The sequence below is a fragment of the Schistosoma haematobium genome, chromosome 7, assembly GCF_000699445.3.
Source record: "Schistosoma haematobium chromosome 7, whole genome shotgun sequence".
In the NCBI taxonomy this organism is placed as follows: domain Eukaryota; kingdom Metazoa; phylum Platyhelminthes; class Trematoda; order Strigeidida; family Schistosomatidae; genus Schistosoma; species Schistosoma haematobium.
The window spans coordinates 12873792-12890934 of NC_067202.1; the positions used below are offsets into that span (position 1 = coordinate 12873792).

At 32.8% G+C, this 17143-nt stretch overlaps 1 protein-coding gene across 2 annotated transcripts in view; it reads right to left on the minus strand.

Annotated features, from left to right (window-relative positions):
* Positions 1-672: 672 nt before the first annotated feature.
* CDC25_2 (cell division cycle- protein) overlaps positions 673-17143 on the minus strand; it is an 83321-nt gene continuing 66850 nt past the window's right edge. The window contains exons 5-8 of one of the 2 annotated variants that reach the window (XM_051218032.1): positions 14801-15620; positions 12173-12856; positions 3526-4074; positions 673-3354 (exon numbers count right to left, since the gene is read on the minus strand). In XM_051218032.1, coding sequence (XP_051064465.1) covers positions 3677-4074; positions 12173-12856; positions 14801-15620 — 1902 coding nt within the window. In that variant the 3' untranslated portion in view covers positions 673-3354; positions 3526-3676. Of the gene's footprint in view, positions 4075-12172; positions 12857-14800; positions 15621-17143 lie in introns of both variants that reach the window. The other variant, XM_051218033.1, reaches the window with a different exon arrangement.

Consider the following 17143-nt stretch of genomic DNA (forward strand, 5'->3'; position numbering starts at 1 on the left):
ACCTTATAATGATAATTACTACGTGCTCACTAGTGACTAGCTTTGAGAGGTAATTATCGGACTTCTAGTGAGAAGCCATGACAGGTGTAGCTAATCCGCGTGTGGTATGATGCAGTAACTCATCAAAGGCAATAGAAGATGGTCGCGCAATATCGTGGATTGGTTGAGGTAAGACATTAACACTATTGGTTGCCAGCTCAATGATCTAGAGGTTAAGCGTTTGCACGCAGGACCAAAGGTTCTAGGTTCGACTTCAGTTGCGGCATCATGGATATGCACTGCTGGAGAGTCCCATACTAGGACGAAACGGCCGTCTAGTACATCCAGACTTTCAATGGCGGTCTAATATTGATTGATTCATGATCTAAATCAAAATAATGTCGTATATATATATATAAATTATTGTGAAATTTAGTAAGATTAGGAAATTTAATTGTCCTGAAACTATAAACAACCAAAGCGTGGGTATATTTGAACTTGTATCTATTTCAAATAAAATGGAAATTAAAACCTACGAATCAAATTCAGGAGTATTATCAACTCATGTAGATAGATTTAGTTTAAAATTAAACTAGGTCTCATAAAATTACTTGTCTATATGGCCCCAATCCATCAACAACGTGATAGATATACATATAAGTAAATTATGTATTCATTTGATATAAATTCTTTCTGAATTATTAGTATTTATTCTAGAATCGGACGCAATTAAAATTGATGACTGAGTACGGTCAAATGAGGATTAATGATAATCTGGCTAAATTTATTATTGATGTGTTAATAATGTAGTGAAACATCAGGAAAATTATTTGTCGTAAACTTGTTGTGGATGCAGTGAACAAAAATTAATTTTGATGTTTGTTCTACTTCATTTATTTGCAAAAATAAATGGTAGTCCAATCTGCGCAGTGTCGTGGTTTGGCTAGTACTAGACATCAGCACCAACGAACGCTGAATCGATGGTTTGGAGGTTGCGTTCGCGTGCAAGGTCGTAGACGCTCACTTCTAAGGAGTCCCGTACTAGGGCAAAACGACTGTGCAGTGTTCTCAGGTTTTCAATGGTGGTTCAGCATAGATCGGTTCATGATTTTCATTAAATGCAATTTTTGTAGCGACTTTGAAAAGGACGAAGAAACCTTTAGATGCTCTAAAGATGCTGAAGAGATTTCGTCTAACCAGAACCTAAGAGAACCTTCTAGAATACTAACGTGGCATGGTGTGATCAGACGGTTGTGTGAAATTCCTATTTGAGGACTGGCTCAATTATAACGATGTTGTAGATGATACTAAAAACTACAAATACCCTTGTTTTTCTGCACACTTTTGACCCTTACCCAATAATCGCTTACTTTGCTTTCTCCATCTTTTGATTTGCGAATGTGGGGTTCTATATATTCGAGTGCCAATAGTTGTATACCGTATTCTGTCCCACTCAAGTAGAGGAAGTAACAGCAACAATCTCTCTTATTTCATGCTGTAATAATATTATCAAATTGATAGTCACATAATGCTTTCAATAATCTTGTATTTCTTGGACACTAATCAGCAGATTTTTCATCAAAATCGCTAACACTGAAGTCAATCGTTAAAAATCTGTTTATTATGTTGAGATTTAAGGTGGTGGTTGGACATAGACTACAGGAAACCGAATATATAAGTAACAATATATTTGACTATAAAGCTTAGTGACACGGGGCTGAATCAACGAGGTAGCATCAGTTCCATTTAAATTACAGGTACACTTTGCTGACGAGCGCCAAATAACACGAAACTCAGGTTCAGGATTCCTTATCGACTACTTACAGCCAACTCCTTACATCTCAACATAATGCGAGAGATGTTGATTTACTTGAACACTAGTTGTCGCATCACAACTTAGACGATAGAATTCTATCAGCACTGGGAAAGATCATATATTGGATACTACTTAGTGATCAATCATTTGTCAGGTAAACAATGAACGAAACTCTGTCTACATTAATTATCGTTAAGGTATGGCAAGCAATAGTAATCTCAGTTTCATCTGGATTTAAACTATAGAAATTCTGGCAATCCGTCATCACAAATGATAATCTACCATACTGGATGAGCACTGCTGAAGAGTCCCATACTAGGACAAAACGGCCATCTAGTGCTTCCAAGTTTTTGATGGTAATCTAACACTGATCCATTCATTCAAATTATTTGGTAAATTTATCGATCCGGTATAATTTTATCGAATGTTTCATTCCCTTATTTCTTTTCTTTTTTTTTGTTTGAAAAAAAGTAATTCACTTCCATCCATTTATCATCATCACAACTATGAATGTTAATATGTAAAGGAGAGATAAACCCTCACTATTATAATCCCATTCAACAATAGTTGAATAATAATAATAATAATAATAGTGGTAGTAGTATGCTCATCATTTATTCATATTTAATTAGAAAAGTGGTGTTTAACGAGACCAAACAAAGAGACATGGGATAATAGTAGTACTAGTAGTAGTAGTAGTATTAATGGGAAAGTTTGATATTCATTGGAAATAGACCAGATGAAAAATTAAATAACATACAGCAGTAAACAAAAACAAAAAAGATGAGCAGAATATAGAAAATAGAACAACATCTATAGTAATAATGATAGAAAAATGCAGAATAAAAGAATGATATATCAAATTGTTCATTTCTGTCTTTCATATGTTGAATTATTGATAAAAAGGAAAAGAAAAAAGAAAAATATCATAGAGAAAGTTAGCCATGGAAAAGAAAGTGTACAACGTCGGTAAGAATGACAATGTTGTTGCCGTCATCATCATCATCATCATCGTTGTCGTCAAAATATGAGTTAAAATTAAACAAAATAAGACGAAAAAAAACAAACAAACAAGACATTATATTAATATGAACACTAGAACAAAGAACCAATATAACCTTTGGTTACATAATAGAATAAAATAGTGATATTGAGTTTATTTTGTGCTAAATAACACACACACACACGTACACACAATTGTTTAGAGAGAGACCCCCTCCCCCCCCCAAAAAATAGACAAATAAATCATCTATTCATACAAAATAAGGTAAATTAGAAGTGGATAGATCTATCGTTTAGTAAGTTAACATAAATAAAAGCTTAACTATTCATGTCATGATCATTTATAATAAATAATGAATAATAAGTTTAATGTATTAAAGGGGTGCAATAGTACCGGTGAAATAATATCGGAAGAGTATTTAAACAAACAAACAAAGAGAAAAAAACTGGTATAAAGAAAAACAAAACAAACCAAAACAGTTACATAATGAGGGAGGAAATGATTTATCCACTTTAATCATCATAATAATCAAGATAATCATTTTGGTATTATTTATCTAAGAGGAACAAAAAGAGAAAGAAAAACAGTATTCTACAAGGAATATATGAATATGAAATACTTTCTTATTCATGGTAATAATGACGTAATGAATAAATAAATATGCTTATATATATATATATATATATATATATATATATCACAGTATGAACAATGTAAAGCAGCTTACTCTATTCCCCTCGTTGTTACCAAGGTGATGACTGTACATAATAATCTTTATAAATATATATATATATTTATCAATATTTTGTTTATATTTGAATAAAATGATTATTACTGATAAAAAATATTGTTCATTATTAGGATAATGAAATTATTATTTAATATAATGGAGTTGGTTGTAAATCCCATGAAATTTCATCAAATGAATCATGACGATCTGTAAGTAATTGACTTTCAGATTTTTGTCTTATAAGATGATGATATTTAAATGAATCAGATAATGTACTCATCATCATTAATTTCATCATATTATTCGATGTATAATTTGTACGTGATAATGGTACACTAGTTGGATGATGATGTTGTTGTTGTTTATAATGATTTGATAAATGAATTGAAGGAAATTGTTGTTGTGTTAATGTTGATTTATTATTTATTGATTCATCACAAAATGAAAAAAATATATCAGGATCACTTGGAGAACGGAACATAGTTTGATTACGATTAGTACTATTGAAATTATTCATAGTTGGATAAGATAATTTTCGATTTACATCTGTAAAATTTATAATAAAAAAAAATTAGGTCGTTCATTTATTGACAGTTTATATCTCTTTATTTACCTTTACCTAGTCGGACATTTCTCATTTCGATTATACTATGTTGTCGAGATAGTTGAATTGGATAGTTTACGTCGTAGATTGATCTCAGTATGACGACCATTGGACAGCTTTTTAATCCTGTTTTGGAGTTTCAGAGCAGTGTATACCAAGGACTTCAATAAATGACTAACCTTTGACTACTCTATCATTAAAGTGCCCGTCCGAATACCTGAATGCCTTAAGTTTATATCCTCGTTGTTTCGTAGGTTTTGACGGTTAAAGAGATCTATACTATGCTAAAACAACTGTCCAGTGATTTTTGGTTCTCAATTGTTGTTTAACTAAAATCAGACCATGATGTAAGTCATGATAATCATATACCAGAAGACAATGGTGGATGTGTCACTTAATTTCGTGAATTAGTTGAAGTTAGACATTCACACCGTTTGATGCCAACTCAGTGATCTGGTGGCTAAGCGTTCGCGCGCGAGACTGATAGATTCTGGGTTCCAACCACGAGAGGTGGGATCGTGGATGCGAATTGCTGAGGAGTCCTACGCTAGAACGAAGCGGCCGTCCAGTGCTTCCAGGTTTTTCGTGGTGGTTTAGCTTCAATTGACTCATGATCTTGTAGTAAACTACTTTTATGAAGAGAACGCGATTGGTATAATTGGAAACAATTATTATTATAACCAATAGTACCAGTGATTTATTTTGTATCCTGAGCCCACACCGCCGACCATCGTCCGTTTGGTACTGTCGACTTCAGTCAATTTTGGCGAAAGCTGGCATGATCATCCACGCTCTTATCAACGCACTCGGTTGATATTCTGGTTTCGAACCTGTCTGGCATATGTTTAGTCTCGAACTTGATTGTTATGATCGCTTCTGGCTTCTTGGCTCAATGTGGTTCCGTCCTATGTCTGTAGCGCTTTCTGGTCCTCACACTTACGGACGCAATCCTCAGATACTGGATACAAATCACTCTGGTGTGGTATGCTAACTCGAGCAACAAATACAGCACGTTTCTCCTGGGACCGTAATACGTAAAAGACCTCCGGTGACAACTCGACGATCAACGATCGCTTCCTATTGGTCAACCCTTTCGTTCTACAGTCCCAAGAACGAAATCGCTACGTATCCAAAATGTAACCCCTTTCTAGCGGGGGGCTCCTGTAGTGACCTACTTTTATGAAGATAACGTGGTTGGTATGATGGAAACAATTATTGTCATAACCAATTGTACCAGTGATTGTTTTACTGTACCTGTTTGTTAAACTGTACTAAAACCTTGCCTTCTTCCCTTAACTGTGACCTTGCACGCATTCGCGTACTCTACGTAGACCCGCTTGTACTCTTTGGCACGATCTCGGTATTCTTTCGATACCACGAGATTGCCAACAAATATATTCTATTAAGACCGTCAATCGCCTTTTGGTTTTTGGTCTACGAAGGGATCAAACCTAATATCTGGTACGTAATTTCCTGTAGTGGTGATCATAGCCAATCGCGACTCGACGCCTACTACAATCTCAACCACTGAAATGACCTTAATATTCAAAAAAATCCTTCTGATATATCAGATTTATCGTAATTGTAATGTAGATTTCAGAACATTTTACGTACTTAGACAAAAGACTGGTCTAAATACACTTAATGTATAAATACTGATTGATTCATTTTGGATGAAACTATCTTTGGTTTTTTATAAAGGGGCAAATAAATAAAGTATGAATGAGCAAACTATAACAAATCTATCGAGTTTTCATATACAACCCATGAGGTCATTAAGTAATATGTAAATAAATATAGTTAGTAGTTAGATGATTTCAAACTTGTTTCAGGCAACATGTTATTTTATAGTTTAGAAAATTTTTGTTTCATACCATAGATAGATTCTCATTGGTTAGATTATATTCTATTTAGATAAATAATTGTATACTTAATAACCTTAGTCAGTGTTGGATTAAAGTGGTTAATCTTGTAAACCAAGTCTTATCTATCATACATATGATTCTATCGTATTGTATTGTATTTGAAACCTCCATGTTTTATTCTATTTAATTTGCAATTGAATCATAATTAAATTGTATCATTGAAACAACATATTCTCTACTGCTTTTTGGATTAGTGAGTAGTGACTAATTAGAAATACATGTCTTACAGGAGGTAAGTCGTGTTAAGAAGCTCAAACTATGAAACTAGATGATATGAACTTGAATCCACAAGGAACGAGAAGTTCTCTCAAGGCTACATGCTTTGTTGTGACGAGTAGAAAATAGCACGTAATCTAAGTCAAACAGAGTTCCCTTCCGATTACCACCAACTATTTAACCTCTAAACGAAGTGCACACAGCATCGAGTCACTTAAACTAGTAGTCATATTGCGATTTGATCAATAGAATTAGATCAACACTGGAAAACTAAACAAACCTGACATCATTAAACCGCGAACTGATTTTAGCTAGACTACCCATTAAAAGCATAGAAACATTAGATGGTCTGTTCTTCCTAGTGTGGGGCTTATCAGCAGCGTAGATCCATGAACCTGTATCCAGTCAATAAAATGTCAATCATAACCGTTTAATTATAGCAGTTATAACAAATGTCTATCATATCACGAAATACATAAATGAAGCTTACAAATACTTATATCGTGATTTAACTTCTGATCATTTAAAATTGAAAACAAACAAATCAATTTCTACACTTTTATCTACGTGTCATATCCTATTCAATCGAGTAGAGCATTTTGATGATCACTATTGCTTGTCACAGATTCTGCTAGAATGATTAGAAATACTTCAAAATTATAGTGTCCTTATAAAAGATGAAAACCATACACTAAATACTTCATCGGCACATCTTCCATCAATTGTCTCTTATAAACTTCATTGTCCTTTCATTTCCGTTGTTATTAAAATTACTCTCTATTTACATTTCTGTTCTATTCACTTCAATCTTCTCCACCTTTTGATGTTAGCCATTCTACTTCTGATTGTTATTACATACTACTTATGTCGACAGATATAAGTAGCATCAACCACAATGGTATCGTTTCTTGTATTATAATGTAATGAAAAATTAACCTACCTACCTACCGATTAGCATTATATAAAATATTAATATACACTGGAAAGCAAACATTACAAACTACTTATAAAGCAATGTTACTTTTTATGTGATACAAATAATTGACAAAACTATACTTCAAGTTAGTGGTCTAATAAAAAAGACTGAAATATATTATGAATATAATGTAATGTATTGTAAGATTATGCAAATAGTATTATAGAAGTGTATAGCGAAGATATATATATGACAATAATTAGGTATTTTATTTGAAATATTTACCAAAATACAAAAGAAATGATTATAAGGACTCAATAACTAAATGAATAACGCGATGGCATTTGAAGCGAATGGTATTGGGTTCAAGTCCCATAAAGAACATCAATAAGTTTAAGATGCAAGTACATCCAGTTGACGAGTCCCAAATAGGACGAAATGAGGGTCAAACTTAATACAACTGCTAGCCACTATTTCATTTTTACTTAGAAATGATTCTATTATTTTTAAAGGATTCTAATTTAATTTATATTGTTTAATAGTTATCAAATTACATAATCATTCAATCATTTAATATTTAAACAATATCAATGTCATTTAGTTTGTAGAGTTTACTAATGTGTCATTTAAACTTAAAGTATTTACTCATTTATTTTCAATACTGATGATATATATATGTCATGTATTAGATATTACATTTCTTCATAGATTTGCACTGACAATTACTACAGAAATGACATTATTGACAAAGAATTACACTTGATATACTGACAGATGATGTAATAATACAATACATTCAATATTCATCAGTTTAATTGATTGAAGTTAAAGATTATTATTATTGGATGTTAAATCAGTGGTCTAGAGATTAAGATTTTGTGTGCTAAATCTAAGGTACTGGGTACGACTCCTGTATACGTAGTTATAAATGGGCACCTTTGAAAAGTCCCATAATAAAATAAAATGACCGTTCAATGCTTCCAGATTTTCAATGATGGTCTAATAAAGATAGGTTCATGATTTCAATGTAATTTTATAATATTGTATATCTATGTTTATTCAGTAAATGATTAACTACATGATATTAAGTACTACCCATTTAATGTATACCAATCTGACTGTTAATTGATATGATTCGTATAAAACTTAGTGTATTCAGTTATTCATGTTGACTTTTATCGAGTGATAAATAAATCCTCATTCGACATATCTGTGTTCTCATTTGCATCATCCGATTCCTGATTACATTACTGAAACATCAAGATTTATAAACATTTGCAACAGTGATGACATGTATGTCTAAAAATCTCAGAAAATCTTCATATGGATCATTTATTACTTGGGATCATGGGAACTAGAATAGTTCTCGAGTAAGATGGGCAGTACAACAATAAGTAATTATAACTTTAGACGATTTGTATTCAATAAGTAGACTTAAAACAAAGTGAATTTATTGTTAATTTTGGATTGAGAAGATTGCTGAATTTAATCAGAATCACGAACCAACCAATATTAAACCACTAATGAAAACATGAAAGCACTCGACGGTCGTCTCGTGATGATATGGAACACATGAGAAGTGTCCGTACATGACTCCACAGATAAGAATCGAATCCAGGATCTTTATTTGATTCTACACACATTTTTATTCTTATTTTGTCATAGAATATCAAGCGAATTGATACGAAAGAAGCTTTATGAAGTGTTTAAAAATTGGCTGTTTCCCCCTCATCACTTTTTAAAATTGTTCCGGTCAACTAAATTTCCACTTTCCTAGAGGAAAGTACGTTGGCTTACAAATTCACATATAGAGTCATCTAATCAGCATATTTTAACGTTGAAATGCAAACTCTGTTCAACGAATGTTTGAAAACCGTTTCGAAATGAACTTACTTGCTACATTCGATAAATTATTCGTCATAGACTAGAATACAGTATAAATCAAAGTTTCTGAAAAGAGGCAATCTGTGTTGATCTTAAGACTTAAATTAGAATGTTAGGTTCCAGTATTAGATCGAACTATCAGTATTTGGTAGCGTGGCTTTTATATTATTTCAACTATGGCTATATATAATGATTTAAGTAAAATTTTCTCTCACCGATTTCCAGCGTTACACAGTAACTCAGCAGTGTATAATGTTATTCAGCTGATTTTATTCTGTCATTTAAACTAGAAGGTTAACTGAAATGTCAGAAAACTATTTCTTGCTGTACAGAAAGTAGAAATAACAGTTATAAAAATAACAAAAGACATAAGTTATGCCTAGTGTTCGTATGCTTGATACCAACTTCTAAATGTTCTTCAGAAATGTCCTACATTTGTACGTCGGAAGGAAGACAAAAGGCGGGAAGTTTGGAAGGAAGTTTCACTCCCAACGTTAGTTGAAGTATTCTCGAAGCTTCTAGAAATATGTTAAAATTAATAACATGATCAGTGATCATCCAATTCAGATATGACATGAACTTTCTAGGTAGTTTTTGTTGTATTCTGTTTGGACGAAATATTCACAACAACACTTTGCCATTAGCTTAGGCTGGATAAATATTATGATAATGAGGCGATCAGATAGTTCATCTAGAAATCTTACAGAATGTTTAAGGCTAAATCTAGTTCGAAAAATACGATAATCTAAAAAAACGAACATTAATCAACTGATCACTGTGTATTGATCAATATTATGTTTGTCTGGTATTTTAGTGATGACCGAATTCTACCGACTAGGTTACCATATGGCTTATGAATTAAGTGGCCAGACATTGCGTTCACTAGGTTCTGGTATTAAGTGGTTCAAGAAAGATGATACGAAACCCTGTTTGATTGTAGTTTTGTGTTAGTTGGTAGTGTTCAACAAGGTATACTTGCACTATTGTTCGGTGTGATTCTTCTAGTCATCCAGCTTTAAATGCCGAGATGTCAACCGGAATATTCGGATGTAACTTGAACTTAGTCACAACTCAGTGATCAGTCAGTTGTAAACAAATCAATCCTGCAGAAGGTCTGTCGCATCCTAAATGGGCTAGTTGTAACGTCACATGCTGAAACAGTATGATGAGGGTTCAGATCCATCAGAGATCACTAGTTTCTTCAATATTACAGGTACGCCTTGTTGAGGCGTAATATTCGAGATGAGAAGTAAAATAAACAATAGATTATGGACAACTTTTAACCAGAAAAAAAACTAAGGGATAACACTAAGAGTCACTTGACAGAATCAAGCTGCTGACGCCTCAACTACAAAAGCACTATTTTGATCAAGGTCACATGGTGGTGAAAAGTTCCAAGAAGTTGAAAAGTCTGTGTAACTAGGTACCTGTGTGATTGCTAGTGGTGGAATGTCAGATGAGATTATTTCAACATATAGAGACAGAGGTGGTTTGTACTAATCTAAGCCATTTTATATACCGTTGTAATGTTAGTCTGGATGTAAAAGATCGAGTCTACAAAGTATCAATGAAAGCAGTCCTGACATATACTTGTGAAGCTTTACCATTAAAAATTGAGGATGTTAACCAATTATCTGTTAAATCACTGTTATATTCGAAGAACTACATACATTCAGTGGCATCACCAGGTTATAAAAGGTGGTTTTAAGACACTGTGACAATAATCCAAATCATATCACCATCTTGAAAAACCGGTTTCAGTGGCTTCATTTGGTGTTACAAATGACTTCTACACCGTACATTGTTTGGCGATGCTGAGAGTGGGTAGTAAAAGCGAAGAGGTGGAAGTTTCGTGACATGGCACCTGAGTGCAAAAGAAAGCTGTGGGAAACTGGAACCTATCGTCTCATCATAGCTCCTCAGATTGGAGTCCGAAAGATTTTTTAACTCAGTGGTTTGAGATGTTGTCACATATTGCTCGGGCTAGTAGCCAATGTCATCAATGTCAGACCCCAATGGTAACTTGGAAGCGCTGGACGGCCGTCTCGTCCCAGTGCAGGACTCCGCAGCAGTGCACATCCATGATTCCACACCCAGGACTCGGACTCAAGACCATGAGTATTGAGCACGAACTATCAAATTCTAGGCCACTGAGCCGGCATCTTATGGTGTTATTGTATAAATTTAACTAATCCACGATAATGCATGACCATCCTTGCTTGTCTTCGGTGGGTAACTTTGCCTCACACTCGGAAGAAATGAACTCCACTGGTTATAACTATTCTAAATGAAGATCTTCTAACTCCCAGTGAAGAGTTTAAATGGTTTGAATTATTTTTTCTAGTTAGTGTTTTTTTAGCGAGTTAGATTCCTACTGGATGGGTTCACTAACCCTATATTCAACCCTTTTCCTTTATCCGGGCTTGGGACCAACAATGGCCCCAGAGGGGCTCCAGGGGGAGTTTGTGTACTACACAGCAGCATTACAGTAGTTATTTTTGAGAGATTAGTTCAGAACTCAGGTGAATATTCAATACATATATTTTTGTCTTACTTAGATTGATTTGTGATGTCAGTAAAATTCGACACTCAGAACAATCCCCCAATACTGATAATAATCAAGTAATCATTAGTGACTAATTTCATAAGAGGAGTTCAAGAGTTTTAGTGACCGATGGAGTCCAACCATGTCAAGATTAAGGTAAATTTTATCGATAAAAATGGATCATGATGGAAGATATTTTCGAATTCATTAAAATTAAGAATGTATACTATTAGATCTTGGGTTTGTAATCTAAATGTTTAGTACTTACATTGAGACTTGAGAATTATAAGTACAGTGTTTAGTTTGATTTTGAATGCATACTACTGATGAAGTGAAAAAAAAAATATAGACCAAAAATTCTAGTTGATACATATTACAAGAGACTAAGGAGTTCTATACTAGAATGAATCAGATATTCAATACTACCCTGATGATGATTATCTTATTAAGATTGATTTATTATATCATCAAATGACATAGAATACTTGACAGAATTAAACTATTCACATACTATATATATATATTAAAATATTCTTTTCATTAAATTCACTTACCTAAATTTTCACGTAATATAACAGTAGTACTATTTGCAGAACTTGGTTCAGTACTACGTGAACTAGTTGATGATCTTTTTGATGATGGTGATGATATTATCGCTGTGACTGAAGACAATGATACAGGTATAGATTGTGTAACAGATAAAGGAAGTTCTAATTTACAATAAACATATTGATTACTTTTATTATTATTATTATTATTATTGACAGTATTTTCAATATGATTATCTACAACTGAATAATTATGGATCATTTCAACTGTATCAGAAAAGATTGAATTCATTGTTGATGTAGTTGTTATAGGTGATGTAATTGAAATACATTCAGTTGAATTATGTATAGTATCATATTGAAATAATGGTGATAAATTTGTTGGTGATTGAAAATCAATTGATGAATGAACTATAGAAGATGATGTAGATGATGAAGATAATAATAATAATGATGATAATTTTTGATCAGGAATAATTAATGAATCATTATAACCACTATCACTATGTTGTGGATCAGAACAATTTAATGGACTTAGATATTGTTGTTGTGACATATTATTATTATTATTCTGTGTATTAGTAGTATTATTATTATTATCTTTTAAATTATGTAATAAGATATTATTTTCAGGTTTTATGAAATTATTTTTTAATACAGTAAGTGAATCATTTGGGAATTCTGGAAAATCTATGGAAATGAAATAGGAAAGAATAAATGTATATATGTTATTTTATTTATTATAAAAGAAAAGATTTATAGGTAACAGCGAAATTTAGGATATGTATATCGTCTCATATAGCTATATGGCTATGTAGAGCTGAAGGTCTTATATGAGGCTGGAGGTTCGCGATTGTTGTTGTGGATGGTTCGGCACTGCTTTGGCAAGTTTTGCTGACTGTTCATGTAAAAAATCGGTTTGCTGGTTAACCGATTTCATTCATACTGGTGGTTGCTTTTCAGTGTTCCCGAGGGCCATTGTCATTGGGACATTGTAAGGCATGTCGCCATCGCTAACATTAACGAGTTTGACTATCGTGTAAGCGGAATAGGTCAACTTTAGCCTGTTCATGCTGTGCATAATTGATTCACGCGATCATTGATCGGAATAACTATACATGTGACGTGAATGTGTGTAAGAATGATGCGAATGGTCCACCAGGGTGCTTGGTACCTGTGTGGTTGCGCCACAGGATTGAGCTGTACTATTCAGATTGTAGCGTTAAAGCCTATACGGTGTCTGGTTCCCCTGCTAAACAGGGTTGAGCCGTACTGTTTGGGTTGTCACGTGAAAGTCCGGATGGTGTCTGGTTTTCCTGAAAACCAATGTAAAATTACCCTGGCCTACAAGGGTATATTATATAACTGTGAATATATTTATATAATATCGTCTCATTTAAGAATCATCAACTAGACTTATCTGCTTATTTCAGGGTTATTCTGCATGTCAAGACTTGAACGCTGTATCTTTTGCTGAGCTACTTGGTTCAGATAGCCATAAACGTGTTCAACAGACCTGTTGTTTTAGTTCATCATTGGTGTAGATTTGAATTATCTCGTTGTAGATATTCTTGATTGAACTTAGACTATCGTTTATCGGTATGCATGAATTGGCTTATGAGAATAACCTCAATACAGTTATTTTGTTAAATTTAGGATCGTGGATAGATGGATATTAATAAGTAACGAAGAAAGAATCGTATGAAGCCTAATTTTCATGATGCTATATAACCTAGCCTGTTGGCTTGAACTCAAGTTATTTATAGATAATACCATGATAAGTAGCAAGTTAAGGTCCAAAAGAAAGGTCATGCGGTCGATTATACAGAAATGTAAAAGGAGTAAGGTGTTTCATTAAAAGGGACAGTATCTGCAGCGATCCTACGTCCTCACAACTAAAGAGTGTCAGAAAAAATGCCCAGCCCATAAAGGTTGTGCGTATCACGATGCTCTATGGAGTTTCTGTCTCCGTCAGTAAAGCCTTATCACACATTCAAATGCTTATGAAAAGGTCTCAAGCAGGCGTCTGTTCATCAGAACCACAAATAACGCAGTTTCCTGCTCAATTACTTCCAAAAGAGTTATCCTTCTGAACCGTAGGTAAACGAAATGTGACAACAGGTCAAACATATCTAACAGTACTATAGATTGATACATTTGAATTAAGAATATAAATCTGAAATTTGATAACTATTTTACTCTACCCAACTTTCATAGTTACCTATCTATGAAATAGTCATAAGTCTATCATTTGTGATAATATGCTTTGGTGAAAAGTAACAAGTGTTATTTTTCTAAAGAAACAAAGAACATGTATATCTCAATGAGAACAGATTGTTTATATATAAATAATAAGAGGATGAGATAAACTATAACATGCAACAATCTTCATTGTTCAATGTATTATCATCAATCTAAATTTGTTTAACTCGATATTCATCAGTTGATAAGCTTAGATTTCTATGAGATCATGTATTGTTATTCAAAAAGTCAGTCAATCAGTCAGTCACAACGTAGGACTAAGCACATATGTGCATCAGTCCAAGTTACCATACCTCATGGCAATTATAGAGAAAAATTAACAATGATAAATAATAGTAGTATCTGAAATGAAATATTAATCAATTAATTTACCAAGTTTGGTGAATACAGGCAACTTATCAGTTTCAATAGGGATTATTCTTTTTCCTATTATTGGTAATTCATGTTTAGGATATTTTGTTATTGAATTATTTCTTCTTGGAATTACACTCGATGAAGTTAAACCCAATGAACGAGAAGAATGAATAAAATCAAATGGAATGTGTTGTGGAGATGGTGGTACAGATGAAATGGATCTACTTGGTATAGTAATCGGACTTGATAAACCAATAATATCAATCGCTGTGATTGGTGAATGATTTAATGGTGTATTATGTAATGATGAAGAGAAAGAAGCGTTTTTCTGTTGTTGTTGTTGCAACTGATGTGCTCGCCTTTCATTCAACGATATTATGCTTGTTAATGGAGACGTTGATGATGTTATTGTATTCACATTAGATAATGAATTTTCAAGCGTATTTGCTCTGATAATAAATTGGTTAACCCAACCAGCAACTGGTGGACCGGGTGGGGGAAATTTAAAACGATTACTGTTATTATTATTATTATTATTGTAATCAGGTGAAAATACTCTAGAATTTCTATTCGATGAATAATATCCAGTTGATGGTGTTGTTGATTGATTATTGCCTAAACTTAAATCTTCACCAAATGATGATTGATTGAACTTTTCATGAAGTATCGGTGTTATTGCGGTTGTAGTTGGTATTATCTGATGACCTGGCATTCTGTAATAATCATGATAGGTATATTGTTGATTTAATGGATTCGATGGAACGAAACCATTGAATACAGCTGTTTGTAAACTATATAAAAAGTAATCATTATCAAATGATTCCATTGCATTAAAATTCTAAAATAAGTGAGAAGAAAAGACAGTATTATTACTAATATTACTATCAACACTACTACTACTACTACTACTACTACTACTACTACTACTACTAATAATAATAATAATAATAATAATAATAATAATAATAATGGCAACAACTAGGATAAACAAAAGTAGGATTTTAATAGTTCAGATCATAAGTGGGATTGTTATAGCTTGCTATTACTGATGAAATTCACCTATTAGAATTTATGCTAAGATTTCTATCCTGGGTCTACTATTCCATTTATAGACTAGCGTTCAAGTCATGATGAATTACACTTTTCAGCAGTGCATTTAATCTTAAGTTTATGCAAGGTAAGTTCCTGTTGATTCGCTATACGTAAGCTGTTCTCTGTCTTTTCCTTTGTGTTCAGAGAGAAATTAGCAGCAAGTTTATATTATATTGTATTAAAAAGACGTGCGTTTATATGTAAACATACTAGACCTTTATCGCACCATATAATAGAAAATCTTAGTTATCCACTAAGAAGTCAAGAAGGGCTGTGAATAGGACAAGCTGGGAATAAGTGTTTACCAATAAAATAGAAATAATAGTTAGTATCATATTAGTTGATGCGCTAAGCGAAAGATTATGGTAAATGGAATATACAGTCATAGTAATCTAATTACTCAATAATTATAAAACCCAGTTCCAGAAGTCCTATTTTTTTACAGAATTCTCATTATAACAGTGACAATATCATTACCAGTATGCATATGAACTATCTGGTTAATGAAACCTCTTAACTAAATGCAGATTGGTGTTTGTTAATATATGCATATTCTTTAATGATTGATTTGATATAACCATCTTACAACAAGTTATTTATGGGAGGTGAATTGTGGCTAACAGTGTAACTTAGGATACACTTTTCGATCTATTTGAGACTCTTTGGTGGGGAGTACCTCATTTAAGGTGCTTCCGTACTAATAAATATACAAATATCATACCCGCGAAACAAGTTAGTGGAATTCTGGATTCTGTATCTTAGTCGAAAGCGTTTCTATAATCAAATAGGAAGACACAAGATTCAGGTCCCTATATGAATATCAACTGTAGGATGAAGATCTATCCAGTTGACGAGCTCGAAATAGGATAAAAACTATGTCTTAGTCACAACGTATGTATTCTCATTGATGCTATTAGTACTGATACAATGAGAAATAATTTTAGCGAAAACTTATCAAGTCTATAAAAGTAATTTAAAATTGACTATGAATTGTAGATTCGATTTTGTAACACCTTACTGTTATATACGAATGGATAGTTGGGGAAAGGAAAACTATTTAACAGGGTATTATCCTATGTAATTTTCATTGTATAATCATTAAATCCCTTGATGACCATCGTCTTTCTTTATATTCGCTTATTATATAGCTTTCATTTGACTTGTATGTTATATGTTTTACTATTTCAGATTTATCAGCCATTGATTAATTTTTGCATTACTACGTTTTTCTTTTATCATTTATGATCTATTTGTGGTTACATTATAATT